The sequence below is a fragment of the Poecile atricapillus genome, chromosome 12 (genome assembly GCF_030490865.1).
Source record: "Poecile atricapillus isolate bPoeAtr1 chromosome 12, bPoeAtr1.hap1, whole genome shotgun sequence".
Classification (NCBI taxonomy): Eukaryota; Metazoa; Chordata; class Aves; order Passeriformes; family Paridae; genus Poecile; species Poecile atricapillus.
The window spans coordinates 12,029,788-12,049,703 of record NC_081260.1 but is presented as its reverse complement, the minus strand read 5'-3'; the positions used below and the strand labels follow the sequence as shown (position 1 = coordinate 12,049,703).

The 19,916-nt window shown below is 40.0% G+C and overlaps 1 protein-coding gene across 3 annotated transcripts in view; it reads left to right on the top strand.

Annotated features, from left to right (window-relative positions):
- DOCK11 (dedicator of cytokinesis 11) overlaps positions 1 to 19,315 on the top strand; it is an 80,304-nt gene extending 60,989 nt beyond the window's left edge. For all 3 annotated transcript variants that reach the window (XM_058847665.1, XM_058847666.1, XM_058847664.1), the window contains 12 exons: positions 508 to 621; positions 2,297 to 2,512; positions 2,596 to 2,653; positions 4,386 to 4,492; positions 5,470 to 5,592; positions 6,450 to 6,563; positions 8,351 to 8,497; positions 9,343 to 9,553; positions 9,875 to 10,068; positions 10,527 to 10,627; positions 11,855 to 11,993; positions 14,493 to 19,315. In XM_058847665.1, the coding sequence (XP_058703648.1) occupies positions 508 to 621; positions 2,297 to 2,512; positions 2,596 to 2,653; positions 4,386 to 4,492; positions 5,470 to 5,592; positions 6,450 to 6,563; positions 8,351 to 8,497; positions 9,343 to 9,553; positions 9,875 to 10,068; positions 10,527 to 10,627; positions 11,855 to 11,993; positions 14,493 to 14,615 (1,647 nt within the window). In that variant the 3' untranslated portion in view covers positions 14,616 to 19,315. The remainder of the gene's footprint in view (positions 1 to 507; positions 622 to 2,296; positions 2,513 to 2,595; positions 2,654 to 4,385; positions 4,493 to 5,469; positions 5,593 to 6,449; positions 6,564 to 8,350; positions 8,498 to 9,342; positions 9,554 to 9,874; positions 10,069 to 10,526; positions 10,628 to 11,854; positions 11,994 to 14,492) is intronic.
- The last annotated feature ends 601 nt before the right edge of the window (positions 19,316 to 19,916 follow it).

Genomic DNA, 19,916 nt, shown 5'->3' with positions numbered 1-19,916 from the left:
TATTTCCAGCGACTGGTCTAGGCACTTTCAGGTAACATAATTGTCATCAAGTACTCCAAGCTGTTGAGTTTTAGAGTATCAGACAGCAGACATGTCTCTGTGACAGAGGCTGACTGGGATGGGGTGGAAAGGACAGCTGCCCTTGAGGCAAGAGAAGGGTTTTCCTTGGAGCTGCTTTTTTGGCATTGGTAGTTTTCAAAGCAAATGTAGATACCTAGGGGGACAGATGAATACCTCTGGGTTGTGAAGAATTACAGAAGGTGGTAGCTAATGTCCAAACAGGGCTTCATATTATAATAGTTGGATTGTTAGTTCTGCAAAGCAGTTTGGTCCTCTGGGGACTGTCTGTCCTTGGAAGATGTGAGAGCTGAGCCATAACGCCAGCAGCTGCTTACGTGGTGGAAAAGATGCTGGAGATGTTTTCCTGTGAGCATTTTAGTAAGTGTGACCTTAATAAAACCCTTTTCTTTGGGCTCATTTAAATGAAGCCTCTACTTTGCCCCACAGATAATAATTGCAGTGAGCCAGTTAATTGCAGATGTGGCCCTCAGTGGCGGGACCAGATTTCAGGACTCCTTGCTCATCATTAACAACTTTGCAAACAGCGACAGGCCGATGAAGGTGAGTTGGAGACGTCACATCCCAGCCTGTGCCATCAGCCATTTATGCAAGGCTGAGGACATACTCTGGGAAACTGTGTTTAAGAGTTGGGCTAATGACTGGAACTGTGATTTATAGGCTCATAGTGGGCGGAATTTGCTCAGTAAACAAGTGTCATGCCAGCAGCAATAGGACCAGCTGCTCAGGCAGGTCATGCTCCAAGTATCAGGCTCATGATGAGGGGAGCGAGCCCAGCCGCTCAGGTTGTGTTTTGCAGTGTTCTGCTTGCAAGGTTGTCCAAAGAGCTTTCCAGGAACTCCCAGCTTTGAGAGAAGTTATAAGGGAGGGTCTGGTATTTCTGTTGCCTGAAGGTAATAATTAGCAGGATTTAGTTTTATTCAACTGAGTGACAGTAATGTTAAGAAAAAGATGTTATGTGGAGATTAATGGTTGTATTTCTTTGGAAAATAATTGCCTATCTTTGTGCTAGAATTAATGGTTTGCACCCAACCCACTGAGCAATTGCAGCATGCTCCATTCCACACAGAGTAGCTGCCAAGAATAGGGGAAATGGGAGGTATTTTTACAGTTCCACAGTTACCCTGTGACCTAAAGGCTTAATGGGGACTTCCATTAGATGTTTAATTGTGATATAACATATTTATATATAGGACATACCTGGCAAAAACCTCAGTTCTTTTCTGCATACAGATGTTGGTATGGGTTTCACTGAGCTATACTTGTAATTTACCTCATGAGATGATCATTATATCAAGTTTATGTATTTGTGTAAGTGCAAGAGTACAAGAAAGATTTCAGCACACTGGAGAGAAGGCCATGCACAGCCACAGCAGCAGATGGGGAACAGGAATCTGAGAAGAGGCAACATTAACCAAGCTCATCATGGAGGGGAGAGAGCTGAGGGGGAGCCTACCTGCTGCTTTCCACAGCAGGAAGTTTATAGAGACATGGTTAGACTCTTTTCAGAGGTGTGGAGTGGAGGACAAGAGGCAGTGTATGCAAGTTGCAGCAAGGGCAATTCCAATTTTGCTTAAGAAAAAATTTCCCAAGAACATTGTGCAGCCCTGGGGCCTCGAAAGGAGGTGGATTTTCTGTTTTAGGAGATTATAAAACTTGGCTGGATAAGCCTTGCTCTAACATGGTGTTGGCCTTGTTCTGAGCAGGGGATCAGATCAGAGCACGTGCTTCTCTACTACATTCCTGGTGGGAATGTGGTGGGAAGCTCTACAGATACCTTCAGGGCTTTAGGAACTGAAGAGAGACCACATCAGAGCCTAACAAGCCACATGTTGAATGACATGAAAAAATACTGCAGCCGTGGTTTGTGGTCTCATCCAGAGACATTTGCATTCATGGAGCACTTCTGTGTTGCTTTCACACCAGCTCCTCAGGATGCCAAAGTGGCAGCCTCATTGTAGCACAGGAACAGCCAGCCTGGCATCCTGGGGACAGCCTGGAGAGATTGGCCCTGTGCATGTCATGACTGAAATGCCTCTGAACATAGATGAAACACTGTACACTGTGTGCAGTGTGAGTTCAGTAAGGAAGAGTTAATTAGCCTTATCCACCATGTTCTCGGTGTTTTCAGGTAAGTGAAGTGTTGGCTGAAAGGGTCATTCCTTGGCAAAGCCTGTATTTTCTGTATTAGCTTCTAATTCAATTTTTTTTGTGTCAGGCAACAGCTTTTCCTTCCGAAGTCAAAGATTTGACAAAGAGAATCCGCACAGTGCTCATGGCTACTGCTCAAATGAAAGAACATGAGAAGGACCCAGAAATGTTGGTAGATCTCCAGTACAGTTTGGCCAAGTCTTACGCAAGTACCCCAGAGCTCCGGAAAACATGGCTGGACAGCATGGCCAAGATACACGTGAAGAACGGAGACTTCTCAGAGGTAATTTGTGCAATTGAAAACGTAGTGCACAACAGGACAGATTTACAGATGACATTTTGTTAATTTTCCTTTCTGCCTTGCAGGCAGCCATGTGTTATGTTCACGTAGCAGCCCTCGTTGCAGAGTTCCTGCACAGGAAGAGTAAGTGTCTGCTGTTTGGGAGACACAAGGAAGATGATGGTGGGATTTGGGAGTGTCAGAGTCTTTTTAAAGACAAGGCTCTCACAATTTGGTAAATTATTATTTAAAAAACAAACTAAAAAGGAAAAGAAATTATTGCAATCAAGTATCAAGTTAGAAGATGATGAGTAGTTTTTAAGAAATGACTGTTGTTCATACCTACTTACTTAGCCACACACCATACTTAGCATGGTGCTGAGGGAAATAAGTACTGACACATCTTGCCTTGATTTAAATGTTCACTTGTATTTTACATTAGGAAATGTGCTCACAGGGGAAGGCCATGTTAAAAACTGACTCAATATGATCATCAGAGTTATTACTATAGGCAGTAGAGAAAACTGCAGAATAAAGCAGTGAAAATTCAGTCAAGAAATGAGACTGTAACCTAACTATGCACATAAGTAAGGAACCATCAGAAAAAAGGAGAGTTTTGTGGCTTAATGCAAAACAGGAAGGAGGGATAGAGCTGTGTGTTCTCAAGTTCCACCACATTGCAGGTTTTCTTTTAAATACCTGTTCCACAGTTGATATATTGACTCCTTTTCTAATTTCTATCGGAGTAATTGTTGAAGTGGACCCTTAACATTTCAGAAAGTTAAGGCTGCATAAAAGCTGATTCCATGCACTGCCTTGGCTGGGAAGTTCCTCAGTGCCCTGTTCAGGAGGCTTGGAGTCCCTCCAAATTCTGTACTTTGTCTAGGCAGAGTGGGAAAAATCAGGACTTGTTCTTGTGATATATATGCACATTTCACATGGCTGCAGAGAGGAGGGTATTGAAAGTCCGCAACGTTTTATTTGTACACAAACACTGCTTACCACAAGCAATGGCAAAGGAGAACTCCTAAAAGGGAAGAGGAACAAGTCCAAAGGAATATTAAATGAAGTTTGAACATTGAGTTATTTCTGTCACTGGCACTCTTTACATATACAGAGGCTAGAATGGTTCAGTAAAGACTGAACTACCCAAAGTTTTGGGGTACCTAACTGTGCTTTCTTGCTAGGAGTATTGAGTGCTGTCTGCTTACCACCCAGCTCTCCAGCAATAGCTGGATAGGGATAGAGTTACTTTTCTTCCTTGGTAACTGGTGCTATGTTAAGGATTCAGAGTGAGAGTAATGTTGACAACACATGGCTGGTTTGGTTGTTTCTCAGTAGTGTTTACTCTAAGTCAAGGAATTATTCAGTGTCTCATGCTGTGCCAGTGATGAACTGCACAAAAACCTGGGAAGGAGAATAGCTGGGGAAGCTGACCTGAACTGGCCAAAGGGATATTTTACATTTCAGAATGCCATTCCCAATGAATTAACTGGGGGAGTAACCTGGAAAGGGGGCCAGTCTGGGAATGATTTTGGCATTGGTCAGTAGATGATGAGCAACTGTGTTGTGCATCACTTGATTTTCTAGAGATTTATAGCTCCCTGTTATTAATGTTATTATTACCTTATTTTACCTTATTTCAATTATTAAACTGTTCTTATTTCAACCCTTTTTTTTTTTTTCTTTTCCCTGATTTTATTTCTTTTTATATTTTTTTATTTCTTTTCCCTGATTCTCCTCCCCATCCCACCAGGGTGGAGTGGGACAGTGAGAGAGTTGTTGAGTGGTATTGATTTACCAGATCAGGTTAAAGTGCAGCAGCATGGCACATTTGAGACAATTCCACTAATCCATTTGCTTTTGTCTGCTGCAGAACTGTTTCCCAGTGGATGCACTGCCTTCAGGAAAATCACTCCTAACATTGATGAAGAAGGTGCAATGAAAGAAGATGGTGGGATGATGGATGTACATTACAGTGAGGTGAGGTCCTGTACTGTAGATACAGGATATTTGATATCTGATTAGGATTTAGTTTAGACTTTGTTCATGTGAGCTCTAACAAATTGCAGTTGTGCACTGGTATCTGTAAACAAGACCATTCCACTCAAATTTCCCAAGAGAAATCTGCTCTGAAGAATTTTCTGTGTATGATTGAGACAGATAAAACTGATGTAAGGTCTTGGTTCCTATAAAAAGTCTTTTCTAGCACTGAGGCTGAAAAAGCTGTACCACAAGCTTTGCCTGCTGTGTTATGCAAACGCTGATGTTGCCAGCGCAGGGCAGCACCGGGTGTGGTATTTCCAAGGAGGGACAGAATGAAGTCAAGCCCTGCAAGGGAGAGGTCATCTTAGGGTCCCCCTGGAGTTAGGTCTGTGCTGCAGGACACCATGGCAGCAGAACAATCCAGAAACCATAGCAAGGCATTGGGGAAGTGGGTAGACCCACCCATGAGATAAAAAGTCTCACAAGTACTTCTGCACCATCCCTTTGCAGCTGCCCTGGTTTGGCCACGTGGCTCAGCGAGGTGGCCCTGCAGCCCAGCTGCTCTTTCATCAGGGCTTGAGGATCCTTGGCATCACAGCCCGCTGCTTGTTCCTTGGACGTGTTTCATAGTCACACACCTCTGATCTCCAGTGCTGTCAAATCCATACTACCCCAGAGCTTTTGCATTTTCCTGGGAAAGTAACTAAATAACCAGGACATATGTGCTGGCTATTATGCTAATGATTTATGAAGAATTAATGAATTTTTTAAAAATGGCTTTCCTTTTTCTTCTTCTTCCCCTTCCCCCTCACTGAAGTTTAGAATGCCTTTAGAAAGGCCAGGAATACACAGGGTTTAAACTTATGTAACTGCAATTCCTTATTCTGGGATCTGATAAGAGTATCTGAAGTTAAAATGGTTTTATCTTCTAATTTGGAGTGTTAGTAACACCACCCATTTGGTTGCTGTCACAGGAGGTCCTGGTGGAGCTGCTGGAGCAGTGTATAGATGGCCTGTGGAAAGCAGAGCGTTATGAAATAATTTCTGAAGTTTCTAAACTGATCATTCCTATTTATGAAAAGCGGCGTGAATTTGAGGTGGGTATTTTGAACTAGTTTTCATAGAGCAGGTAATTTTCTAGACAGCTAAGAAAAAAAACCCCAGGGATTTTTTTATTTTTGAAGTTATGAATTACTGAATTGGTGTCAGTAAAGCACACACTGTGTTTCATTGTTGGTTATTAAAGAAATTAGTGAAAACGAACTGAAAGGTAGTTATCAAAGCTAATGACATGAATTACTCATGTTACCATTACCGTCTTCCTTCCGGTAAAATAAAACTGTTGTCATTCCATATGCTCATCATGGATTCTTTCTGAGACCTGAGGTTTTTAAAACACAGAATGAGAACAATCCAAAGAAAGAACTAGATCTGTGGGTAATTCTGTGGCAAGTGGAAAAGAAGGAAGCTGTTCCCAGCCTTTCTCCTTCCCAGCATGTGCTGTGACCTGTGCTTCAGCTGAATCCTGGTCCTCTTTCCCTCCCTCTGCCGTGACAGAACACCCAGCCATATAGCTGAAGCTGGTGGGGGGAAGCCTTACCTCAATCTACTTTCTCATTGTAAACCTGTTTTTAATAAAAAAAAAAAACTTCCTGGGTAAAAATATTGCCAGCTGCTCTGTGTGTGAAGGCTCAGCCAGGAGGCACGCTGAGACAGCCTTCTCTCCAGGGGCAGTGGTGTTACTGCAGTCTGTGGCACCCTGCAGACCTGACACTAAGCATGTACTTAAAACCAGGTTTTTCAAACAAGACTGCATGAGTTCAACCTCTTTAGAAATTAAGGTTTCAGTTTCCCAGAGGATTGTGTTCAGGTATCTCAGTAGCTTCTGGTGTTAGCTAGCATATCCTGCTTGGAAAATCCTGCTTTCATCATAATGTGAAAATCTGATTTCCAGAAACTCACCCAGCTGTACAGAACACTCCATGGAGCATATGCTAAGATACTGGAAGTAATGCACACAAGGAAGAGGCTTCTTGGAACCTTTTTCAGAGTGGCCTTTTATGGACAAGTAAGTATATACATTGGCTTGCCAGCTACCCCTCACCAGGCATCCTGGCCCCCAAAGAAAAGCTCCTCTGGTGCAGCCACCAGTGTGTCTGTGTGAGTGTTTTGGAATTGCACATTGGGGATGAGGGTTTGTATCTCCAGGAGAATTTGATTTATTATAAAGTGTATGATTCTGCTGGTAGGCTTTCCATAAAACAAGTCAGCAGTTAGGAAATGGCTTAGTGGGTTCAGAAAACACTGAGGTTTTTTTGTCATTATAGTTATTGTAGGTTACACAGACAGAGTTTAGTGTGTATAGTAATAACTAGTAACAGTTTATAACTATAACTGTAGTATATAAACAGTAGTAGTAACAGATTTTTTTCTACAGAAAAATGCTGCTCCCTTCTGGGTATTAGCAGAGTGAAAGGTTATGAGAGAAGCTGGAGGCAAAATATCTATCAGTGCTGATCACACACATGTAGAGATAGGTTCTGTAGAGAACATGTACACACATGTAGAGATAGGTAGTAGTTTTGTTAGCTGAGGTAGCTGGAAAACTGGATAAGGCCTGGGGCTCAGAAGTGCCAGGAAGTGGCATGATCTTATCATATCTCGTGAAGTCTCTGAGCTTAAAGCAGTTGTGGTTTTTTTTTTTTTTCTCCACCTAAAGCAGTTAATGAAGTATGATACCCTCATGTCCTTTCTGTCTCTGAACAACCTGCTTCTGCTTTTGGACTCATAACCAAGGGGGAGGTGCAGGGCCCCTCTTTAGAAAACGCCATGTGAATTATATTAGCCTTGCCTTTCTTTATTCCTTCTTTTAGAGGAGGTGATGAATACCCCTGAAACCATCATGGGTTTGTCCCTCTGGATGTCACTGTCACAACATATCAGAGTAGTGACTTCTGCTGTGACAAACATGCATTTTATATTTACCCTCATCTTCTTTGTAACTTTGGATTTGTAAAACGTAAATAAGGTTAGCAACAGATAAAAGGAAACAACTGCTAGCTTTGTTTTCCAGAAGCTGGAAATAACTGGATCAGCCCTTAAAAATAAGCTGTGTAGCATCCTGACAACCAGTACTTGATCCAGTTTTGCACTTGAAAGCTTTTCTGGCTTTATATTCCATCTACACAGATAGCTTAACAAGTTCTAACAGCTTGCCAAACCACGAAGTTCCCATGCTGTTTCCATTATGTGTAAGACTGGTGATGCAAGCACAGCCTTTGATGCATTTTCGTCTCCACTTACAGTAAATGCACCAAATCCCACTTCCCTGAATACAAGAGGAATTAAAGCACAGGAAACCCATTTCTTTTTTTATTGTTTATAAGTCTCTTGCAGCTTACACAAATTCCTTAATTTTAGACTGTTCCTGTGGCTCTGCTGTCAGGGCTTCCTCAACTTACATATCCTTCTGCTCCTTTTCTGTACCTTGTGTTTGTGTTTTTTTTCTCCTGTCTGTCTCTTTCCAGCCTTCCAAAAGGTCAAACCATCTACCACATAGCTGAGATTTCTCACTGGCCATACTGAAGTAATGATGTGTTGTGTTTGTGTTGGTTGAAGAATTTTTTTTTTTTGGACCATTTTCAAAGTAACCTATCAAACAGGCAAAGTTTAGTGAGACTTTGTGAGACATAGCCTTCCAAACCTTTTTGGCTTTTTAAAATGTTAGTGGAAGATGCTTTAAAAGCAAAAAATCAAAGATAAAAGTTTTCCAAATGAAGAAATACAGCTATTCCTCACTGCTTTATTTTTTGCCTTTTTTTTTTTTTTTTTTTTTTTTTTTGTGGTTAATGCCAGACATTCTTTGAGGAAGAAGATGGGAAGGAGTATGTCTATAAGGAACCCAAACTGACAGGCCTCTCGGAGATCTCCTTCAGACTTCTTAAACTTTATGGAGAAAAATTTGGGTCAGACACAGTAAAGATTATCCAGGATTCTAATAAGGTAGAGTTAAACTGCATGCTGTGTGGAGCTGAAGGAAGATGACAGAGCATCCCTTCCTTCTGCCAGTGGGAGGGGAACAATGAGCCCTGTCCTCCACCCTGTGTTACAAACACCTTGCATCCAATTGCCTCCTCGTACTCCTGTGTGTGCATATGTTGCACAGCCTGACAAGTGCTGGTGCTGCTGTGGCTCCCAGGGGTGAATTATGACTGGGAAATTGCAATCCCCATCGTGCTGAGCATTGTTGAAGGCCTCAGAAACCAGCACAGAGCATCAGGTGACTGGAAGCAGAGTTACTTCTTGTTGCTTTGGTGCTGCAAGTCTAAAAGAAAATCTCTTTGGGCCTTGCAGTCTTAGCTCCTTTCTTATCATGTGGAATACTTATTTTTGCCCCCTGCAAGAGCTGTGCACACCCTTAGGCTGCAGTGGCTGCACTGGCTACCAAAGACAGTGCTGGTGATCCCAAAGCTGGTTTAGTGCAAGCCTGCAGGTTTGCCTGGCCCAGCACTGTATGAGCACTGGATCACAGTCTGGTGATATTAGAAGGACTGAGTAGCTCAGGCCTGTGCTGCATTGATGGATCAGGGGATGTGAATGTCTACAGCAGAAACAGCTTGTTTGGCACCAGGTGATGTTTCTTGTGCCACACCTCCTTGTCTTATCTGCTGGTGGATTGTCTAGACATCCCAGCTGAGGGCAAAATGATAATTTGGCGTGTCACTGGCCTTCATGCAGTGAGGCCAGGTCAGCAGGGAATTAGTTTAAATCACATCCCAGTGAATAAATTAACCAATTATAACTTATTGACCTTTGCTCCTTCTGTGAGTAACCCTCTTATTTCATAGGTCAACATTAAAGACCTTGATCCCAAGTATGCCCATATTCAAGTGACTTATGTGAAGCCCTACTTTGAAGACAAAGAAATGTCTGAAAGAAAAACTGAATTTGAAAGAAATCATAATATCAATAGATTTGTGTTTGAAACTCCTTACACTTTATCTGGAAAAAAGCATGGCAGTGTGGAAGAGCAGTGTAAAAAAAGGACCATTCTAACTAGTAAGTACAAATATCTGAGCATGAGACAATATCAGTAACTATTAGGAGACCATTCTAGCTCATGAAAATATTCCAGAAGTGTGACAAATTCTCTCAGCTTAATCAGAATTGTGAGACAATATTCTGGTTGGGAGGGGGAATTTACTTTGTGTTTTTATGTGCACATTTTTACAGATTAAAAAATAGTGCTGATAAATTATGGCCTTGTTTGGGATTTCACATCCCCAAGGGCAAGGATCTGCTTGTATATGTTCTATGACGAGTACTCCTATGTGTTGCATGACTTTTCAATCTATAAATTTCTTTTGCTGTTTCTGCTAGCTTTGAACTCCTTTCCATATGTTAAGAAGAGAATTCCAGTCAATTATGAACATCAGGTTAATTTAAAACCAATTGATGTCGCTACTGATGAAATAAAGGACAAGACAGCAGAGCTGCAGAAGCTCTGCAGCTCTGGTGGTGACGTTGACATGATCCAGCTGCAGCTCAAACTGCAGGGCTGTGTTTCTGTGCAGGTCAGTCTGTTTGATGTCTGTCCAGAATTGCATTTCCATACACAGCTGAGGGTGAGGCAGTGTCACAACACATTTACTTCCCAGAAATCATTAACTACCCGGGCAGGGCTGCAGCCAGCACAGCCTCCCTGTCACATTCAGTGCTACACCACCAGCTGGCTCGTGGGAATAAACATTTTCTCCAGTGGTGTTTACAGTGTCAAGTCCAAGTGTAATGGCACATTAATTAGCCTTAAGTAACTGTGAAATATACTTAAGTCTTCAAGATTGGACTGTAAGAATCAGGCACAAAAAGCCATTGTTAGCCTGGCTTCTCAAGCTGGATTAGTGGCTTAGGACTCAGACCGTGCTGCTTTTCCACATGGAAATTAGAGGAAAAATATGAGGAAACAAACTTGATATCTCTTTTAATCTCAGCAGTAGTTCTAGCATAAATTCTTAAAGTTCTTTCATTCTAGGTTAATGCTGGTCCTTTGGCCTATGCCAGAGCTTTCCTAAGTGACAGCCAGTCCAGCAAATACCCTGCTAAGAAGGTGAACGAGTTGAAAGAAATGTTCAGGTAGGATTTTAGCAGCTGGCTGGAAGATGGTACCTGCTTTGTTTATAATTTTGTCTGTCTCCAAACTCAGCAGATGCTGGATACTTAGATATGTCTTACAAAGATCCAAGTCTTGTGGGTTGTGGGCGCTCACACATATGAAAAAAGCCGATGAAATTACATATATCAAGAATTCCCAGGTCCAGGGCTGTGCTCTCCATGAGGAGATTTGCTTGAACACTTGCTTCAACAGTTTGTGTGGGTATTTGAGATTATCACATGAAGTATGTTTGAAAACTTGAAACACAGTCCTGTGTTCAGGGGTCTTTGATATTGTGCATTGTTTGCCCATTTTTCCAAGGGGATTTTTTCTACCTAATGATGAACTTGAAATATTTTAAGCAAATCCTTTCCCATTTTATGGAGGAACACTGTTCTTGTTTCTGTTGCTAATTTTTAAAACTGTGTGGTTTACACAGGTGTTTTTCCATTTTCTGTCCCTTAGGGTAAGTTTTACCTCCCACTTGAAAGTGTCCCCCAAGATGTAATTAGGCAACTCTTGTTTCACTTTAGGATGATGAGTCTTTGCCACACTCTTTTCTGGACCTCCCAGATGTAACCAGTTGTCTACCAGCCCCTGCATTTTTTACTCTATGCTGGTGATTCCCATTTCACCCATTTCTCCATTCTTGTTGTATGAAGAACCAGCATTTGGGCCAATCCAGTTCTCCTTCTGTGTATCAAGTAACCTGGCAATCAGGGAGCAATCCCTGAAAACATGCCATGCATGGCTTTATTTTCCAGCCTTACAGTGCAAACACAATCTCCATTTCAGTTGGGAATTTATTTTTGTTGAGCTTTATAAAAAAGGAAAATATGTGTGTTAGATGAAGCAAGGAATGAGTAACAGACCCCAGAAAGAGCATTACAGCTCCCCATGGTGTGAACTTCCTTCTGGAGGGTGTCTCTGCTGCCAGGAGCCTGACCTCTGACTGCCCTGCTGTGTCACATGCACCCAGCTCTGGCCAGCCCTGCAGGACTGGCTGTTCCATCTACTGAGGATCCAGGCCCAAAGGAGCTCCAGCAGAAAGCCCAATATCTGTGTTGCTTTCCCCAATTCACTGTGCCATGGGTACTCCTGGAATATGTCTTGCCCCAAACACTGAGATTTGCCTGTCTGTTCAGTTGCTTGCTTTGGTAGAAGACTGGACTATTGTAATGCCCCAAGTTCATTCCTTTCCTCCCCAGGAAGTTTATCCAAGCCTGTGGAATTGCTCTGGAGCTCAACGAGCGTCTCATTAAGGAGGATCAAGTGGAGTACCATGAGGGGTTAAAATCAAACTTTCAGGATATGGTGAAAGAGCTTTCTGACATCATCCATGAACAGGCATGTACTGCACGGTGGGAGCCCATGGAGGTGGCTCTCTGTGCTTGACTTAGTTGAAAATTGGCTGGGAACTGAAAATGTGATCACTCCTCGTGTTCTGTAGCTAAACAGATGAGTAAGCGAACATGAAAATTAAGAAGTAGATTTGGTGGATTCCTAAAACTGCTTTCTGTTGACTGAAAGTCTCAGCCTGATGTTGGTATTCAGAGTGCTGCAGGGTGGAGTCTTCAGTGACACAACACTGCCTGCCACAGTCACCAGAATCCTATGCCACGTTCTGCATCATATCTGCAAATTATAAAGAGGTCACAGGTCAAAGTTCTTTGGCAGAATTTACATTTTCTCATTTATATCCAGCTTATGGGTTTTTCTTTTAATATGTTATTTTTCCTTATGTATCCTTTCTTATAATTTTTCCTAATGCCAACACGCCATTTATATGCACTGTTAAAATTTGTGCTAATTTACCTGACCTATGATTTTAAGTTTTCTTGGATCTTTCTAGGAAAATACATTTGAATAGTTGCATCAGAGAGGTGAGAGATTGAAAGAGCAGTTGTACTTCTATCTAGTATTATGCTGTAAAATTAGATGAGAACTGGCTTTCTGAAGTAATTTCCATTCCTCTGCTCTTTAATTTTTCCTTCATTATGACAAAAGAAAGCTTGTAGATTTATAGCATCAAGGATATAAAATCAACAGTAGACTGCATTTCTGTCCATAGAACTTGAAATTTAGAAGAATGCTTTCAGGAACTCCCAGGGAGTCAATACAGAGTCTGTGTGTGACTATGAATTAAATATGCAACATGTTAACTCACTAAAAATGGATATGCAAATTCTATGGTCAATTGAGTAGTTGTTCACACTACTCAACACTGCAGTGTAAAAATCTGCAAGTGGAAAAACAATACAACTGCACTAGGCTGCTGTTTGTAAATAAGGTTAATTTGCAATAAAATAATGCTTGTGGGAATCAGAGTCTTGTTATGGAAGAGTACAATATCATTTCAGGGAAACAGTCTCACGATGGGGATGAATTTTGTTGTAGGAGTGTAAGGGTGGATCTGTCTGACTGCTGCATGCCTGTTGCTTTTTTTAGATTCCCCTTCTATTCTGCTCATGGCCACCATTTTTTTAGTGTGGAAACTACTGATCTTGCACATTTGCCACACTGTTTTTTTCATTGCCACTACCTGCATACTCCACTACTGAACTTTGCTCAGAGAGGGTTGTTCATAAGAACTGCCACCTGCTTACTCTATTTGCCAGCACCAAGACATTTAATTTGCATGCAGCTGCTGGAACTTCTGTGGCTTTTGAATTTTGCAATAGTCAAATCAAAAACAAATCACTCAGTCCTGCACTGTCGAAGTACAATAGCTAAGATTATTTTAGAACAAAGAAGCATTGTTAAAACACCCTGTTACCTTAAGAGGTTTATCCATAGCTGTGTTGTCTTTGCTTAAGAGGCAAAATATGACTGAAATGTCCAAGTGAAGGGCTCCCTGGGAAGGATATACTTTTCACTTTCTTCTTGTAATAGCTCAAAAGGCAGCTTAAAACACCATGTTTATGAACACTGTTCTTCATAGTTGCACAACATTATGTACAACAGCTGACTTGAACTTTGCGTTGCCATCAAATGACCTAATATCTAACAAATTCAACCTAATGGAATAAGTTTTCTTATTTTGCAACATTACTCAGTTAAATGTAAAAAGTACAGTGCATTACCTTAGGGTTCTCATTGGAATTAACTTATGTGTTTCTAAATATTGTCAGTGTCCTAAAGCAGCACAAGGCAGTGCCCTTCATTTGAGATGCAAGAGCAGATGGGTAATCACTGGGTCAGCCTGTGACCTATTTACAGATCTTTTAAGCTAAAATGTAAACACAAAAAAATTATAAACTGGATCTGAACAGGTCCAGGAAATTTCAGAGACTGGCAGAAAGCTGGATATCCAGAAGCTGTTTATGATGGCCAGTGATCTCAGTTTCACTAAAGCAATTTCAAAGTAACTAACTTGACTGGTGAACCACATTGCTTAAAATAAATACACAGTCAGCTCTGCCATTCCAGCTGGATCCTATGCTGCCAGAGTGTCCTTCAGGCTACAAAGTACAAAATCTGGACACAGATGTAGTGGGGGATTTTTGGGGGCGATTTAGCTGCACGTACTCCCTGTGCTCTCATAAAAAGCTATTATAATTTTGTAACTGCTAAGACATAATAAAAAATAGTTATACAAAGAACTGTTTCTTTCCTACAGTGCATAGTTATAACTAAAAGTGATGCAGTAATACACAGAATAGTGTATATATTAATGCTACAGAAATTGCTAAACTACTCTTCTTTCTCATTTCTTTGTTATGCTGCCTTTGTGAAACAGCTTTGAAGACAAGGTTGGATATCTCTTTTGCATACCTTTTTAAACAGCTTGATTATCATAATGAAGTGAAACCTGTATTGAATTTGTGATTGTTTTGCTTTGTTTAGATCTATCATGAAGACACAATGCATTCACCGTGGATGCAGGACTCTCTTCACGTCTTCTGCGCAATCAGCGGAACCTCTGGTGATGGAAGTTACTGCTCACTCAAACCCACTGCTGACATATAAACATATCAGTCATATTTCACAGAGCCTTCTCAGGAATTCTTGGAACTGTACAAAGGATGTTTAAAACCATCCATGATGAGCAAAGATTGAATTGTGGGGTGGTTTGGTTTGTTTTGCTTTGGTTTGTTTTTTTTTCCCACAAAAAAAGTTGCCATGCTTTCAAACAGGGTGCTTGCTTATTTTGCTGAGCAACATTGAAAGTGCCTGGACATTGCACCACTGTGCTTGTTTTCTACTATTTTTTTTAAGCTAAATTAATAGCAGGATGTGGAAAGGCAATTATCCAAATACATGTTGAATTGCTGAACTATGAATCAAGACAATGTACTGTGTAAAGTTGTACAATGGAATATAATAAAATGTAAAACTACTTTGTAAATAGAAGGAGTATAGAGTATATAGAAATTAGCATTATATCATATTTGCTGCTAAAAGTTTTGTTGGACAGGGGGCATGAAGGAGAAATTGCATTTACTGGTAAGAGACCTTTCTCTTTAAAAAGTGACTTGGGGTCCACATACCGCTGTTGTACTCAATGAGAGTAAACTTGCCCAAGTCTGGAATAACTAAAACCCAAATCAGAAATTACAATTTTCATACATCCACAGAGCAGATATTTCTAAAGTAATCTTCATGAAAGCTAAGCTTACAGTAGATGATTCCAATTTTGGGTAACCTTTCACAGCTGCAGGGGAGGATGGATTGTACTCACTGAGAGCAAACCTCAGAGATTTGTCATTTGATATGAGTTTTCTCCTGCTTGCCACTCATGGTCTCACACAGATATAAACTCTGAGAACAGCTTAAATTGAGTTGGAAATTATAAGTTTAACAACTTTTGGAAAAAATTCTAATAATTCGAGAGATGTGGTTTAAAAATTGCAGCATGTCAAAATAACATATACAAAATTGAGGGATTTGTTAGCATCACCAGTCATGCATGTTCCTTCTTGTTAAACAGATCTGTTCTCGGAAAGCTCATTGTTTTTGTCTGATAAGTGGTTGGAGAAAATGTATTTTCCAGAATTCTTTTATTCCTTCTTCCCCTTCCCAAAGCTTTCATGCATTCTCTGCCTCTTTTTTAATAACATGCCTCAGATTCAGGAAGAAGAACACAGTTCAGTAATTCTTTTATCTAGTGACATTTTTAACATCCGTGTTTTTCAAAATCCTATCAATTGTAAATATGGTTTCAGTAGTTCATATGGGAAGGGTGGGGGTTTTAAGGATATGTAACAAAATGCCATAATAAAAGGACTCCAGCTGGGTATTTAGCTTGGCTGTAGTGTCTATAAAATGTTAAGCTTCTAAATCTTTGTGACAAAAATTGTCTTGAAATAGTAACTGGACAACATTTCAAAATGTTTATTATGCATGCTTCTAAATACCTACAATTATTCGTATTCTGAGAAAACAATGTTGTGATCCATAAATTCACCCATTAGCTGTTTCAAGCAAAATACAGATGTGCCTATAACAAACCAGCCATATTTTGCTTCTATGTGCTTTTGTGCCAGACAGGCTCTAAATTTAGCACAAACTTTCATTAAGAGGAAGAGACACTTGTATGTGTAAATATGATTAGCCCTTCCTGATTGTTATCTTTCAACAAATAATATTTAAAAGCATATAGTGAGAGTTTTCCATATTACTGTACTAAGAGGTGTGAAGCTCATTAACAGTCAGTCAAGATACAAACAGTCAAACAAGATACTTTTGGAGCTAATTGACCTCTAAATATCAGTAGTAAAGGCATATCTTGACTACAGTCAGCAGTTGTATGAGATATAGACATCCAAAACTTCTTGCACCATAGCTCTTTCCAATACTACAGATAATCTAATAATTCTCCTGGAATTGCAGGGAGATCGTTATGCATGTTTTTTGATGTCTTTAACATTCTGAGATAATATTGTCAGCTGAATTTTCAGTTTCTGTTCCTTACTTTTACTGGAATTCCAGTGAAATTCTTGTATCTTCAGATGTCTTTAATGGTCCAAGATGAATTTTTGTCTGAACTTCTTAAGATGTTCATATTGGAGTTGTCCTGTCATTTCACTGTCTTATACTGGAAAGCTGTCACAGTAATTTGGCCAAAAGACAAGTGCTTAATACCAGTCCAATTAGAATATATAGTCACATCAGCATTTCAGAAGATACACTTATTTTCAGTTTTAATGAATTGCAAAAATGATATGCCCTAAGGATTAGCCTTCTGTCCTGTTAAATAATTTTTCTGGATTTTCTACAGAAAAATCTCCTTTTTAGATAGGTTATAAAATGACTAGTAACAAACCAACTTGTTTTTCCTTTATGTATTCATCAATTTAGAAAGGGTGAGGAGTGTCCAGTGTTTTACAGCTGTTTTTGAACAATGGTGCCAAGAAGATGATCACATTTTCTCTATCTATCCTTTACTTACTTAATTGTCCCAGTTTAGAGAAATCCTACAGATCTTCTCTTATTTATGGCTGAAAGAGCTTAATTCACATATATAGCTGGAGAGTGTACTGTATATGTGCCTGTTTTATGTAGCTGATACATTGTGTACATCCTATTTGCTACCTGTTTGAGAAGAATAGAAATGTCTATTGTTCATGAACATTTTTTATTTTCTTATGTTCCCTAAGGAATGGCAGGAATTTTTTAGCCTTGAAAAATTAACAGAACATATTTCAAATTACATCCTGGCAGACACTCTTTCTATACCTCAGTTTGGCTACATTATGTGTTTTATTTGCATGCCTCTAATTGTTTTTGCTGCAACACTGCTGTGTAACACATCATGTCTTCAGAATGGATGCCTTGGTAATTCTGCATAAGAGGAAAAGAAATGGGATGAAGTATCTGTGAGGATTAAGCAGAGCTGGCTACTCTGAATACCAGGGCTGGTCTGGATAATGGGATGTGTCAGAGCCAGGTGGTTTGCAAACAGGACATACAAATCAACAAAGGGTCTGCCAGTATTTTATATACAAGAACTTGCTTTTAGAGATTTACAGAGTAAGCAAAAAGTAAACATTTTCTCTCTTGGACCTACTGCTTTTCTCTCTACAGAGGGATTAGAAAGAAAAGAGGGATCATTTTAAGAAAAATAACCTTAGAGCTCCATTTCTTCCCCCACAAAGATCTGGAATTAAGAACTTACTGCAGCAAATGATGTATTTTTACATATTATTTGATGTTCTAAACTTCTTCTGATATCAGGACTTTTCATGAGATAGGCCAGCAAATGAAAACTCATGGATGAGAGAATACCTGTAGTGTATAACTTTTGGTTTTGTTCCAGAAGACCTTTGAACATACACAACATGGTATTTTACTAAAGAATAAGACTTTACATAAACATAATACCTTTGTCTCAAAGTAGGTAAAATATGTTTGTTTTCCCTTTCTAAAGAGACCAAATGCCATGGACTCCACATTATGATTTGAGTAACTTGGCCCAAAAGAACTGGAGAAGAATGTAAGTGGAAATTATGGGCTCAAAAATTTAATGGAAGTGAAACTACATCTTACCCAATTTACCCACTTGAGCAGAGTAGCATGTGTTGATCTGATGTTCACTGAGATGAGTTCTCTGAGTTCTCTAACAAAAAAAGGGGTTCTTACTGTGTTGAGGAGCACTGTGTACAGCTAATTCTTTTGCAACCACAGACAGTAGTACTTCAAATAATACGTTTATGCCAAGTAGTGGCAAACCAATTGTGATATACATAAAATACTTCAGCTGGATGTAATTTACTCTCTTCTCATGTAAATCTAACACCTGCTGCTCCATAATCATAACAGGAGAGCTTTTATCCTGCATGTTGTACCTGTGAGTGTTCTACGAGCCCTGTTTAACCTTCTGTGTGTGAAAGAACAGCACCTCCCATTTGCCTTGGTTCTTAACTGCTGTACTGGACACAGAGAATGAACAGAGCTGCCCAAGAGCTTCCTGAGACCAGCCATCCTATACTGCTCTTTTTACTTTCTTGAATAATTTTGGCAAGAAGCCAGGGGGAAAAATCACATTGCAATCAAGTTCAGAGTTTATTCCATGTCAAAATAAAAGACTACAAAAACAGGAAAAATAAGTGTTCCAATAAACATGTTTTGCCTAGGGTTTTTTTGTTTTGTTTTTGGGTTTTTTTAAATTTTTTCTTAATTTCACAGAACAGGGTGAGTGATCAGTAGCTAATACCAGTGTAAGATTCATGTGATTAAACTCTAGTGCACTGAGCTATCACATATGCACCCTCTAAAGATTACCAAAATGAATCTTCAAACACAGAACCAAATGAAATCATGAACACTAAATTATTCAGCAACAAACAGAAGATGTTGACTTAAAACTCCTAAAGGATCATGAGCACCACAACATCCAGCTCAGGGAAATCTCAAAAACATGATTCATCAGGAAAGCAGAGACAGTCATGCACACAAATTTATCAATAGAAACAAGATGTGAATCACAACTAAGGAAACATCCCAGCCGATCACCCTACTTTCCTAAAAAATACCCAGTAAGTTTGTGGTTGTGTTTTTGCTCTGTCCTGGAGTGACAATTTTCAAATCCAGGCTTTTGCTCTTTGGGGATGTATTTATTGTTGCTCTTCTTCAACTAACTCAACTTACAAGGTGATTAGACTAATGTATATGCCCAGGCAGTTGTACCAGCTCTTACATGATGTAATGTAAGTCAGGTATAATTATTATTTACTGGAGAATAAAGGGCCAACTGCTTTTTCTACATCTGTCTTCTGAAGCTTCTGTATGAGGCTCTTGCAAGACTTGGCCAAACAGCTGTAAAACCAGGTTTGTGTCCTGCCTCCCTTGTTGGGTGAAGGAGTTCCTTTGCCAAATAAATAGGTGAATTAAATAGATCTTGATACTTAGGGAATAGTGAGCAGAAAAGTTGATGCATGGGCTTGTAATGGAATTTACAGAGATGGGGTTCTTTTTTTTGCATGTTTGTACAACTTTTGCACAAACATGCTTGGTTCCATGTCCACCCTAAAGTGCTCTTCAAAGGAGATGGGTTTTATTCCACATAATTTCTCATTTCCAGCAAGGGTTGGGCAGCAGTTCAGAGTTTGCAGAGTTCATGTCTCCTGTGAACATGTATCACAAAATTCTAGATGTCCCCAAAGAACACAGAACGAAGAACACGACAAAGGTTGAGAAATGAGAAGCTACATGAGTCGGACTGGGGTTTTTTTTCAACACAGTTTTGGATTTTTGTGCCTCAGATCCAGCTGTATTCTCTTTGAGCCCTTCTTTGAACTGACTCCAGCCATCTTCTGAAGAGTCTGTAAT